Raw genomic sequence first — 14,409 nt, forward strand, 5'->3', positions numbered from 1 at the left:
TCCTGTGGTAGTTTTGGGTCGTTTAAGAGGGGTCTAAAGACATTCCTATTCAACATATACTTAGTTGTTTAAGCGCTTTATGTGTTATGGTTTATATAATGTTGTTTTATTTTAATTGGGCTGTTAATTAATTTGACATTATTGTTTATTATTGATATTCTCCTTAATGTAGTCTTAGCATGTCATTGTTTTATATTATTGATTGAATGGACATTATTGTTTTATTATTGCCTTTCCCTTTTTTTTACATTGCTTTTATTAGGCTATTGCTTGAATTGATATTATTGTGTGCTACAACTATTCTCCTTACTATATTTGACCTACATTTTAATCTGTTCCCTGTTCAATTTTAAAAATTATTATGTTGTTTTGTATTTATGTGTCGCTTTGGACAAAGGCGTCTGCTAAATCCATAACCATAACCATAACCATAACCATAACCATGTCCCATCCTAAACCTCTCCACACACATACACACACACACACACACACTTTCTGCTGGTCCTGTGGCAGCCTCAACCCTTGGTCTCTCTCAATCATGTGTATTACAAAGTGAAGGTTAACACTGTTCATTACCCATAGCTGCAGGCTACGCACCTCAGCTGTAGGCCAGCAGGGTTTCATGTTCTTATGTAACCATTTCATATTATACGACCTATGACTTCTTGATGATTAAAAAAAAAGTTTTGTATTACGTAATAGCTCAAATGTTGAATTTTGAGTGTCATCAGGCATATTGAATGTACATATACATATGGCATATTAATTAATTTATTATTTACAGCAAGTAAATCACTATTGCTTTTTTGTGTTCATTTGGTTGCTTTGTGTGTGTTGTGCATTGCAGGAGAAGTTAGTGAAGTTTCGCTGATGTCCGTGAAAGTTCAGTTTGTTGCAGTGTGTTGTGGATGATGCGCTTATTGAAAGAAGCTCTCTCCTCGCTGCTTTGTTTATACGGCCTGATGAGAAAGACTGGCCTCCCTGTATCCCACAGTGTCAGGAGAAAAACAACAGCAGTCTTGGCTGACCGGGCCATGGAGGCTATTAATAGCCGTCTCCACTAAAACTCCTGCAGCCCAGAATATAATTATTACGGGGGATTATCGTAATAACATTTTGGACAATATTCCTCTAACAGTGCCATCTCTGTTTTAAAAGCCCTCCATTGATTTTAATTACAAGCACAGTGTGCATCGTTTATTAATCAGGACCGTCCCTTTTTCCCCAACTTTAAACACTAAATTAGCTAACCCCATTAACACACAACGGTCCACACACGCGCCGCAATAGGAGAGGTAGTTAGTGAGCAAATCGTATTATATGTGCGGAGTGCTCCAGGGCAGAGCCAAGAGTGATTAGTCCCCTTTTGATCCCGCGTCCGTCGTCTTTTTCCTCCTAATTTCCACTGAAAACGTTTCAAAGCGCCACCTAAATGTGCCAGTCTTTTCCTCTGCTGTCGGCCCGTCGCAGGCTTAATTTGGCTCCCGTTATGAGGGCCACAGTGCTTTTTGATGCAGATAATAATTTGCGTGGATTAGAATGGTTTAAAGTGAAGAGGGCCCTTTTGAGCCGGATAAAACACACTTCAGAGTTAGTTGACGGCTTTGTAGTCACGGGCACACTTGCGGTCTAAAATCCTATCCCCAATCATACCACGTCTTATAGTTTACACCCCAAATAGTTTAGTTTTCATCTCATTTCCGCATAGTTTCTAAGCTAAGTAGTGCTATGTAATTCAAAATTGTGAGACTAGCGTCATCTCGGAGAGAGAGAGGGAGTGTTGCCTGACTTGATGAGAAAACAGTCAAATTAGGCAAGAGGGGGTATTTAGTCTGATCCCCCTTTCCACTCTTTCTTTTTTTTTTCTCTTTCTTTTTTCCTTTCATTTCCCCCTTTCCTTTCTTTTTTTTTTCTATCCGCTGACCACCTTGCGTGCCGTCACTGGGCACCGTCCGCACTGCCAAGGATCCCCGGCGTGAAGTCAAACTGGCCTTAATGGCTCTGAATGAATAAAAACTACCCTATTAAAATGCAATTCGGAGGCAATGAAAGCTGTAAGCGAACCAGCCGGCTACCGCCACAACCATTGTGTATTCTGGGACATTGGGGCCACATTAATTTTTTCCCTGTGATGTCTGTCCCATGTGAACATTAGCATGGCTTGCACTGTAATCCGTCTTGTGCGCGAGGCTTGTCTCTGGCGAATAGGAATGTCTGTGCGATATTGTATCATTACTTAAAGGGATAGAACCTCTGCTGATGGCAACTTTTTCTTCCCTGCGCTTTAGTTCCAGTAGTCAGCTCATTGTTCAAAGGACTTTTTCAGACTTCCAGCTCTACAAAACTGCAAGCCAGTTCACCAATAAGACACTGGGATTTATTTGAGCTAATGATAATTTGTCAAGCATTACAAACAAACCTATGTATTTAACACAATTATTTGTATAACAGTATAAGTTTACTGTTTTAGACCGTTTATATTTACAGGCACATATTTTGAATTCTCCATGTCATTTGTCCAAAATTTTCTTTCTTTTTAACGTACAATTTTACTTGCCTCTCCTCTGTCCTTTGGAAGAGTATTTTAGATAAACAACTGAGTGTGCCTCAGACTTTCAAATGAGGATGAGAGGGGGTTGGCATAGTCTGTGCCATCTGAAAAGGCTTTTATTGCAACGTGTATTCACAGGAAGTGCCAAGGTTGCTGCTTGCTTGTTTGTTTGTTTTCTGATGCGCCAAGCCAATGCCCAGTGGACAGTTTGCCAGCCTGCACAGACACCTCTTGTACTATGCAGGATAAATCTTCCTCCAGGCAATGTGTCTTGGGTGCAATTTACAAAATCAACCTCACTGTAATTAACATCTGGCATTTTTCCTAAGTAACAGCTATTTACATGGAGCATGAGCCCAACCATCGCAGCATGTGTGGCAACAACCACGCACAAGAAAACAGGCCATTAAGAAACCATTTGACTTGCAGGGCCATTTGGACCCTCAAAAAAAAAAAAAAAAAAAAGCCAGGCATTTGGCTGGCGAGAAGTTTAGCAAAGCGTTGATATATAAGTCATTTGCGTCGAGCAGTAGAGAGCGCAGTGTGATTACCTCAGCTGGAGGCATTAGGCAGGAGCGGCGTCCGCTAATGCTAGCCCGTGACGGAGATGAAGTGGCACTACTGTTGAGAGGTGCAGGTTAATGGTGGGAGGTGACAGGGGGAAGTGCTGATTCTTGGGCGGTACAGTGAGAGATGACGCTTTGATTTCGCGCTGATGAACGACCGGCGTGGTGGCATAGCTTGTTTTTGTTTTTTTTGTTGTTGGTTTTTGTTTTTTAAAACGTGGACTTTGCTCCGGTCCATCAGCGCTCGCTTGTTGTTTTGGAAGCGTGCAAGCGAGATTTTCCTAATCACTGTCAGAGTTAAAGCATGATGTCATCGCCACTGTCTCTCTCTCTCCCTCCCTCTCTCTCTCGCTCGCTCTCTCTCCCGCTCTCCCTCCCTCTCTCTTTCTCTCTCTCTCTCTCTCTCTCTCTCTCTGTCTCTCGTTCTGTAGGTTCTGGCTGTTCGCTAACACCCACAAAAGCAGGAAGTACGAGCCCATGATCCACACACGGACCTCCTTCGAGCCGCTGCCGTACGGAACCAAGCACTTCAGGGAAGAGAAGAAACACACTCTGCAGGACAAAGAGGTACAGGAGGACCACACACACACACACACACACACACACACACACACACACACATGTACTCACACATGCATACACATACACACACACATGCACACACACACACACACACACACACTCCAATTTACTTACCAGACTCCAATCTTGCACGCCAGCACGTGCTCCACAGGAAATGGTTTGGAGGCATGAGAGGAGAGAAGAGAAAAAAAAGGCGCTGAACAGTATTGCCCCCAATTTTAGCTGCCCAAATTTGTCAGATGTGACAGCAATTTAATAAATACCCCACACGTAAATGAGAGGGAAGTCTACCCCCACTTGGGGCATTAGGTAATTGACTGTGTCTTTTTCCTGGAGGCCTTTCATGGATGAGGGTGCTTTATGAGGCTCCACCAGCAGGCTCTACCCTTTGCTTCCAGTGCAATTGCCTGGAAATGCCTCCCTCCCTCGGATATTAAATAAATAAGGAAGCTCTGCTGATGCTGGCGCTCTGCTCTGCTCTGCTCAGCAGTGAGGAGAGTTGTTTTACCGTTCCAGCTCGCGTTTAATCGTTATCCGCGCCGCGCCGCGCCGACCCCTCGCTGCTTTTCCCCATGGGTCTCGTCGTTTAGCGCAGGCGATTGCACACGGCACCATGCATAAAAGAAGACTTTATGAAATGGACAATGAGAACAAAGACCCCTGAGTTTAACGTCCCGGCACCGTGTCTTTCCGATGGCGGCTGGTGGAATATTCCGGATGCCAGATGCGGCGGTACTTGATGGTCCGTTTCTGCTGGTTTGAAGCTTCCCGTCATCACATTGACAGTAATGAAAGCTCGGGGCAGAGAGCGCTCCTGTGATTAGCATAATTGATGTGCCCGCATGTGACATGCTAAGGATTAGCTCTGATCCATACTTAGATTGGAGTCAACGTTTGAACTTTAGGGGTTAGCCTCTACCCAACAGGGGAGGCTCCCCACTGCCTGTACCTACGGTACAGCAATACCACATGACATTGAATTAATTACAATGATTACTCCACAAAACAAGAGCAACGGCTAATTAAAGATGCCCTACCTGTTCACCACCCTTAATTAGGAGTGTGTCGTGGCTTTCTGTGGTACAGTAATCTCACCAGCAACACCATCGGTTAACCATTGTTAATGATATTGTACTATAAAACTGCATCTACAACAGGGTATTTTCAAAAATCTAGTTTGATTAACTGCAGATCAGCATGAAATATTTATTGATTTGTTATCATGCTTAACAGATGATAATTTACTTAGTGAAAATGTTCATCGTTCTCTGTAAACTCAGTTCCGTGCCATCGGTCATAAAGTGGAGGGAGGCCACTCGCGTTGCGGGGCTGACAGGCCTGGTACCTTTGGGTGTCCTGACCCTTCCTCTTCTCCAGAGGCTCCTCATCACTGATGGGATTTCACCTCCTCCGGCAGCAGTCTGTCAAACCTGGATCTCCCATCACTCAGTCGCCATGGCGCTAGCCATTGTGAGGTCACGCTTTCAGGCCCCAGGAAAACCAGCGCACCAACACTCATCTCCATTGTGCTGCTTGCTGGATTCAAGTCTCTTAAAGCACAGCTAGAAGATGACACGCTATCCTTTTTGAAAATCTGTCTCATACAATATCTCAGCTTTTTTTAGGTCCACAGTAAAAGGCCAAGCCCTCCCCCACAATGGATTTTCTTTTACAAATATACAGAGGAAAGGTGTTAGAATCCTTGAAGAGGATTTACCACAATGGCCAATCAACAACCAAGCCTAGTTAGCATTACACAGCATGACAGGGGATACTACAAAAATAAATAAACAACAACAACAACAAACCAAAGCAGCAAACAGAAATTCACCATCAAAGCAGCCTTTGTGCGCAACAAGTTGGCTTCACCAGCAAGTGCTTCTGCCCTGTTGAAGTGGGCTCTAAGCAAAGCTAGTGGCCTAATTGCCCAGAGAAAGAACAAAAGCAGGAACAAACAGCGTCACCATCAGAGCAGCCTTCATGGGCAGCCTTCATGAGCATTTCACAACAAAGTAAGCAAAGCAGTAGGGTGCCATCACAGCTGTTCTGCAACCCTGATTGTTTGACGCAAATGTCTAACCTTGTTTTGCTTATTCCTATTTCAAGGAAAAATTAAAGTGTAATTTAGTATAAACTTTTTTTTATAATATGTCATTTGAATCTCTTTTTAATTCTTTTATTCCAAAATATCTCAAATCACTTTTGTCAGAATCGCCAATTCATGACAAACTTGTATAATAAGACTGAGGAATAACCAAGCTTTATCATAATCATCAGTTATGTTTGTGTGCTGAAGTTATTTCGGTATTTAATGTGTGTGTGAACCCAGAGGTGAGAGCGGCCATGCCTTTGTCCATAGTAGGCCAGTTCTACACAGGGCGCCTGGGTTCTTTTCAGTGTTATGGGAAACTGATTTTTTGACTATGCAATTTCTCATCGGGCGTGAGCGGTCCCCTGATGAGGATCCTATGCTCGGAAACATAAATTGATTCTAAAGAGGAAATTAGATGGTACTTATTACACTGTCTAACTAGTAATCCGCCATCATTTGTCTGTCGCTTGATGAATGTCCTGCTTTTGCCTACCTTCCGCGCTTAACAATGAATAACACATCCGGAAGGCTCCCTCGCCCAACGCAAACCTGCTTCCTTAAATGAATTTCCACTCACCCCTCACACGTTTTTTTCCCCCCATCGACTCACAAGAATATAATGATGGATATGGTGATTTTCAAGTGCATTTCTGATTAAAATATACCCATTCTCTTTTCTTTCTACTAGGATTCTCTCTCTCTCACTCTTTTTTTTCTCATCCTGTTTTTTTCCCCATCTGCACCTAGAGATCTGTTATTTCCACAGATTAACATGTCCAGCCTGGAGACTGAGGCTGGTGATTTGTCTCAATTGAAAAGGCAAAAAGAGATGGGCACAGGGAGGACTGCACACAATCTATGGCTTGTACAGAAACGCTACTGATGAAGTTTGGCTCTGACTGAGATGGTTTCCCATATCTCGGACATCTCTATCTATGTCCAGTGTGTCTAGTGTAGACAGAATATGAGATCCTCACTGGTGCATTCAACGGTAGTGTTGTCAGTTGGCTCTTAAATTCCAATTCAATTCTTGAATTTCACTTGCATTTCATTTGAGGTGGCAAACAGGAAGCAGAATATGCAATTCGAATTTTGCACAACCCTGCTTCACTGGTGCATTCAAAGGTAGTGTTGTCAGTTGCGTTTAGGAAAAGCGGTCTAGGGTGCAGGTTTTGAGGTTAGAGGATTGGAGTGATTCCTTGTTGGGATATCTCCGTGGCAACTGAGACCATGATTAGCTTGTGAGCCGGCAGTTCACCTCGAGCTGACTACGCGACGCGTGGCGGTGCTGACGTGGCACCGCCCCCTCCTATGATTCTTATTTTAACTCATGCGTAGTGAAGGTCCCCAGCCCGTGCGTGTCAACGCGGTGGCTGCTACGCCGCGGCGTAATGCGCTCGGACAGAGTGACAATCAGGCCGCGCTGCCCCCGCCCGTCTGGCATAATTAGTGCATTAGTTAATGCCCGGCTGATGGAGAGGGTCCTTCATCAGGCGAGCACCGACGCTAACGCGGGCGAGGCACGGGCACGGGTGCGGGCATCGGCGGGGTGGGGGTGGGGGACGGGGCCGTGTGTTTTGATGTTTGCATTATCACCACCAGTGCTAACAAATTGAAGCAGCAGGCTAATTACGCGGGCTAATGAAGTGCGTGCAGTGGCCATGTCTCGCCGCAAAGCCTCTCCTTCAGCTCGCGTTAGGCTTTCATCAATCAGCCTTTTAAACTGATATATCTCAGCGGCAGAAGCACGCCACTGCCTCCTTTTTTTTTAATGTTGCTTCAGTAATTGCTTTTTCTGCTGCCTTACCCCCCCCCTTTCCCCTCATCACCCCCCCCACCCCCACCCTCCGCACACATACACACACACACACACACACACACACAGCCCCCCAAGCTTGCATATTCCTCCTCCCAGCACCACTCATCCTCTCTGCCTAGTTTTTCTTTTTTTAATTATTGTGGTGCATGGCTTATAGCAACTTGGGGGAAGAGAGAAAGAGGGAGAGAGAGAGAGAGGGAGAGAGAGAGGGAGAGAGAGAGAGAGAATGAAAAAAAAAAATCAAGCTTAAAAATGATGCTTTGCTACTGCCGCGTCTTGTTAATCATCGGCCGGGATAATGCATCAACATAGTATGTATGATATATGAGGTGTGTTTAAATGCGAATGATATTCATTATGAGCAATAAATAAGAGGCCTAAAAGTAGGACACAGCCTGTGTCTTCAGGACATGCTGTGGTGCCTGAACAAAGTTTGCCGAGCCCTTTAAAGCCCTCTAGACGGCTCTGCATTAGTGACCAACAGTCTGGGGGATAAGCGACTCACCATAACCGCTTTACAGGGGAATAAAAGGCCCCATCCCCTTCATTTGCGGCATAATAAACAATCCCTGTGACTGTATACGTATCAATTAACTCCACGCTTGCTTCCATCATGTCAGCGGTTCTTCCCCTTTTATCAGCCAGCACACTCACACTCACACACGCAGTGTTGAATGCATATGAATTGTATAAAGGCATTTGCCAAGACACCTTTGTTATAAAAAAAGGGCCCCTCGTTTGACATGACATGGTGCTTTTAAAACGCTGTGATTTGCCATCAGTAACAAATGAAGTGATAAGAACATTTCATTGGTGTTTTGGTGCCACATACAAATTATGTCCTGGACTGTGATAAGAGCTAAAGCCCATTCTTAACTGCCCTGATTGTTTGTGCTATATTGTAGTGAAATTATAGAGAAATGTGTGTGCATATATGACCACATCTCCATGAAATTCTCGAACAATCTTTGCAGTGACAATGGACACACAGAAGCACTTAAAAAAATAGGCCGCCTTCAAATTGATATGCTTCAGTGAACGAAGGTACACTTGGCTTTTTCTCTGAGCTTTTCAAATGTGGACAAAAAACAAAAAAAAACCTTTGAAACAATGTAACATGACAGCTTTCATATTCACACAGTTTGGAGTAGGAGTCAGCAAAGCAGGAGATGCAAATGAATTCTGTAACAGTGCGAACAGCTTGCGCACGATTTAGGCAACATCTGAAAGGTCCATCAAGAATAGCAACCGGAACGGGGTTGTTTAAAACTCCGTCTGAACGGTCCATGGTCTGGGAGGTGCGTAGGAATAGTCATATGAACTTTGAAGTTTTGAAGTTTAAAACATCATCTGAAAGCTTCACAACAACGATGGCATGGCATGAATTTGGTTATTTAAAACAGCTGAGTGAAAGAAAAAAAAAACATGGTGCATATTTGTCTTCATATCTGATATGTATTTCGAGATGTAGATTAAGTCCTACCTACCTACAAACCTTAGAAAAGCCGAGACAGCTCAGGACACACTGATCTCAAAGTCCCCCATACTCATTCATGTTGTGGGTCTGCGGATGTGTGGATATGCTGCGTGGTTGACAAAAGAGCCGTTCCCGCGTGAATCCTGATTGAAGTAATTAGAATAGAATCAGGTAAAATAACACTCTGATTCCGAGGACAGGTAGCCTGACGGAGTGGTAATTACCTCCCAGTAGTGTTGTAGGTGGAGTTGTATTACTGTATGGCAGGAATCTCATTTGGGTGTCCTGAAACAAACCTCTTGAAGAATGTTGGAAGGGATTACCGGCCGTCACAACACACTAGATTGTATATAATTAGGACAGCAGTGCATGTTTTTTTCCCTGCTCCCAGTCAATCTCACTGATATGATTGGTTTTGCCTGTGTGATTCATGCTGATTACGGAGCAGATTGAGGTCCTGTGGCTTCCGGAGTCCAGACTAACCTGTGTTTTGGGGCACTTTATCATGCAGTTCGATGTTAAAAAATATAGATTCAATTTTGGGGGGGTGGAAATAAATGCATTAAAAATGCTTCCCTGAACAAAATGTTGCTCGTCATATTTGTGGAAGCACAATGCAATCACAAATGGGAAAGTTCACATTATTCACAGTGTGTGCCATATTGATAATTGTTTTGTTTTTTTCTAAATCATAGCATGCCCCAAGAGAAAAACAACACAAATGTAAAATGTATACTAGGAAGAAAATAGTATTATCTGGAAACCTTAGCATGTGTCTGGAACCTGCATGGAATTTCATAAGGTCTGAAGCTGGAACTGTGTCAATGTGTTGCCTTCAGTGGGTAGTTTTACTTCAGTTTCATTGGTCAGTGTCTAACTAAGACAGACATTTAAAAAACGTCACTCCCAAAGCTAAAAATGCACTGCACCCAGCTCTGGAATTGAGAGAATATATGCCAGATTAGAGCCAAATCAGATCCAAAAGAGAACCAAATCGGGTCCAAAACAGAACCATTTCAGCTCTAAATCAGAACCAAATCAGTTTTTAATTCAGAACCAAACCAGTTTTTAAATCAGAGCCAGATCAGATCTCTATCAGAGCCGGATCAGGGCCAGATCAGAGCCGGATCAGAGCCAGACCTGCACCACAGCTGCTAACAATGTGGGATGTGCTGATGAATGAAAGGGCTAAGCTGATCTGAAGGATGGGATTGAGACGGCTAGCTGGCTCTCTGTGTCTGTGCTGTCGTTGTGACTGGGTCCCAGTCTCCCTCTTAGCACTGGCGCCTACAGTACACACAACTCTCCACTGCTTGCCTTTGGCATTGCTTTATCATCTCGTATCACACTGAGAAGACACCTCAAATTGTCACTTTACTTAAACCTCGGAACACCCCAAATTATGTTTTTGTACAAGTCAAGGCAAGTTTACTTGTCATTGAGAGCATTTTTGATGGGATATTCTTTTGTACATTTGTTCTGTGATTAGAATTACTGTTTGGTTGTGTATCAGTATATCGGTATTATCTCATGGTATTGCCATACTGTTGCCAAGGTGTATATATTCCTTAGTTTGAAGTTAGCTCTGAAATGTTAATCATTGTTGTGATCCGTGTATTTGAAATGTACCTCCCATGGAGTTATTTTCTGTTTACATATATTAGACTTGTAGTTGTGTTGTTTTTCGATCAGTATTTTATCAATGAGAAAATACAAGCTTTGAAGCCTATGAGGCATTGTGTCTTTAAAGACACGTAGCTGTGCTTCAGGAGAGAGAGTGCACCGATGGAACTGCTATTACTGGTTCCTTTCTTGACTTTTCCTTTTCTTTGTAAACTAGAAGATTTTGTTTCCCAGCTGACACAAAGTAAAAGAATCTGTCTGTGTGTGTGTGTGGGTGTGTGCGTGTGCGTGTCCGTGGGTGGGTGTGTGTGTGTGTGTGTGTGCGTGTGTGTATGTGTGTTCTGTCTCTGTGGACCGCTCGCTGTGAGTGTAATGTCGTGTTTGTTTTGCGCTCTGTCTCGTGCCCGTCTTCAGAGTGACGGCACTTCCTTATACGTTGAAACAGAAAAAAAAAAGAAAAAGATGATAAAAAGAGGCTCAGATTTCAGAAATGCATATTTCATCAAACATCTGAATAACACCAAGTCATTATGCGGCGGCAGCCAGGGAAGGGGCTGATTACCATATACCATAAAGCCCACTTTCTTATCTGTCGAGGCATGATTAGTTTCCAGGCCCCGATAGCCTTTACATGCAGCCTCATCCCCCTCTCCAGCTTCAGGAAGGGGGATCGCTTTCAACACCCTTTTCCACTTCTCCCTCAGACAACACAAGTCTAGTTATTGCACATGTTTTTCATTTGTTGCTCAAGGTTTTCTTTTTTCTCTCTCTCTCTCTCTCTCTCTCTTTTTTTAAGGCCATTTTATTCCTCAGCCGTTCAGACTGAACACTAAACTTATTTCTCCATGTGTGTTGGTCTGTACAGCTGCTATTGGTGAACAAAAAGACACCCATGAAGTTCATGGCATTTAGATTCCATGTCCGAGAGAACACAGTAACTGATATATATTGTATATCAGTTTATATATGAATCATGCTCATGTTTCTTGGCAGACACTTTTGTCCAAAGCGACTTACAACAATACCAATAAATATATATTCCATTGTCAAATATTATTAGAATTAGCCTCCATTAAACATAATAATAATAATAGTAATAATATAAAAGTGCAAGTGTTTATAACAGCAATAACTATTAACATATACAAACCAATTTTAACCAATACCTTAACCGGCCTTTATACTGTATAAAGCGATATGCTCTTTGTTACAGGTCCCAAATATGGGACTGTAGTAACAAAGATAAATATCCCATTAATGACCTGAAAGACAGGTGAAATAAAAGGAGATTTAGACACAGCAGCTTTCCATGTTTTCTCCCAAATCGCATCTGATTTATTTATTCAGAATAAATCACAAAATATCTGTGCATTAATTGTTTTGTTCAAGTTCCAGTGTGGTGTACAATATATAAAGCATATAATAGTAGATAGCAATCTTATCCCCAATGCATAACAATTCATACAAAACATTGCCATATTGCCATCTCCCAAAATAACAGAATATCACATATCATATACTCTATATTCACATTCCAACATATCAGTTATCCAAGGCCACTGTGGCTTCATAGCCGCACTTTAACATGGCTACATTGTAATTAAAGTTGTAGCTGCATATAGCTGCCTAGCTTAATACTGGACTAAAACATTCAAACTGCATTTGATTACTGACAAAGGCTACAAGACATAAGAATCACTTTAAATCACTTAAACTAAACAGCAATGACCATTTACACAACCATTTGTAAACCCTGTGTGTGTGGACTAATTCATACTTGTTCAAGTTGGCAAAATAACCGTTTCTAAAACCAGTGTGTATACTTATTCATTTTCACCCGTGTGTATTTGCTAAATCATACTCATTAAACGTGTCAACATAACCACTTCTAACAAGCAGAGTGTCGGAGCTCAAAATGCTATGTCACATGATCATGGACCAAGAGACGGCAGCTAGCCGTCTGCAGTACCGTTATTCTAGTTTGCCGCCACAGCTTGTTCGCGAGACGGTAGCTACTAGCTAACTGTTTACAGTAGCCTACCTCAGCTAGCTGCCTTGATCAACGGCAAACTTTCTATTTATACTTTTATTGTTAGATTATAAACAGCACTACAATCAGTTATCAAACAGACATTAAGAAAAAGGGTGATACCCCAACAAGTAAAGATGGACAGTTTACCCATTACTGACCTGAAAGACAGGTGAAATAAAAGGAGATTTAGACACAGCAGCTTTCCATGTTTTTCTCCCCAAATCGCATCTGAGAGCGAAAGGAGGTCCGTTCCCATAGCAACCGGAACGCAACTGCTTGTGCCACTCCTTAAAGCGACAGTGTAAATATATATATATATAGAGAGATCATATTCATTTACTGATAAACATATGACCAATGTGGTCACCTGTTTTGGGTGCGCCACACGCTCCCCAACTTCAAAAGTGGCTCCCGACACTTGCTACCATCAGCAACTAAACCTAAGAATCACTAGTGAGAATGTCTGTGTAACTCAAGGTAAGTATGTGTGTGTGTTTGTGTGTGTGTGTGAGCATGTGTGTGTGCGCGTGCGTGTATGTGTATCTGTCTGTTGCTCAACAATGCAGGCAAGTCCCGGGTAAGTATGTAGGTGTGTGTGTGCATGTGTGTGAGTGTATGTATGCGGGTCAATCAGTACACCAGTACCCTACACATAGGGTATACTATGAATGGGAATAGGGTATGGAAGTGGTGTCTGGAAGTAACTGGGGTATGCATGCACTCCCCATGGTGGCATTGACAGTGTCCCATAGGCCCCTACTGTATTGCAGCTGGCTGGGGGTTGGGAAGAGGGCTGTCCTAAGGAGCTGTACGTGAGCATCTGGGCAGGCCTCCTTTCACGCGTGGACCTCCGCATCTGTAGTGGGCTGGACTGTTCATTGTTGGACTGTTCACTGACTGCTTCAGGGATTACTGGCCTCTCCTGCATGGCACCTTCCTGTCCATATACTGCAGGCTTTGGATTGACGGGTAAGTATTCCTCTTGGTGTGCTCTGTGCTCACTCTGTCTGCTTTCCCCCACAGGCATGCTCTCTCTCCTTGGAAGCACACTTTCAGTCCACTGGTCTTCCCTTTCAGGCAGGATTGGCTCAGGTAAGTTGAATCTCTGAGGGGTGGTTACTGGACTATAAGTCCTCTGAAACTCTTGAAGAGGCTGGGTTTGGTTGTTCTCATACTCCATTCTTGATGGTATCCTCAACCAGTATAAGGGCTCATCCTCATTGTCGGAGGAGTCACTACTCGGGCGCCACTCGCTCTGTCTCTCTGTGTGGCGTGAAGAGCTGTTTCTTGTTCTCTGTCGTGGCTGGTCTGTTGATGGAGCAGGTAGGTGTCTCGGTGAGCCTCTGTCTCTAACAGGTGGTCTCTGTGATGACTGGGGTAAATCCACAGGTAAGTCGTTGACCACGTGAAGCAGGTTCTTGGTGTAGAGTTAGGTACTCGACCTCCACCTGTTTCTGGAGACACTTTATACACCGGCCCATCTGCGATCCTCTCCCTCACAACATGAACTGTGCCTTCCCAGTATGGCTTTAGCTTTCCAGGACCCCCTCTTTCCCTCATGTTCCGCACCAAGACGCGGTCACCCTGCTCCAGGACAACACCCTTCAAATGTTGGTCGTAGTACCTCTTTCCCCAAGAGCTGGATTGTTGACTGTTCTCTGAGGCGA

The 14,409-nt window shown here is 43.5% G+C and overlaps 1 protein-coding gene across 5 annotated transcripts in view; it reads left to right on the top strand.

The window, feature by feature from the left end:
• Positions 1-14,409, top strand: part of spata17 (spermatogenesis associated 17) — a 70,142-nt gene that overhangs the window by 19,933 nt on the left and 35,800 nt on the right. For all 5 annotated transcript variants that reach the window (XM_048228639.1, XM_048228642.1, XM_048228640.1 and 2 more), the window contains exon 9: positions 3,549-3,684. In XM_048228639.1, coding sequence (XP_048084596.1) covers positions 3,549-3,684 — 136 coding nt within the window. The remainder of the gene's footprint in view (positions 1-3,548; positions 3,685-14,409) is intronic.

The sequence above is a fragment of the Alosa alosa genome, chromosome 19, assembly GCF_017589495.1.
Source record: "Alosa alosa isolate M-15738 ecotype Scorff River chromosome 19, AALO_Geno_1.1, whole genome shotgun sequence".
Taxonomy (NCBI): Eukaryota; Metazoa; Chordata; class Actinopteri; order Clupeiformes; family Clupeidae; genus Alosa; species Alosa alosa.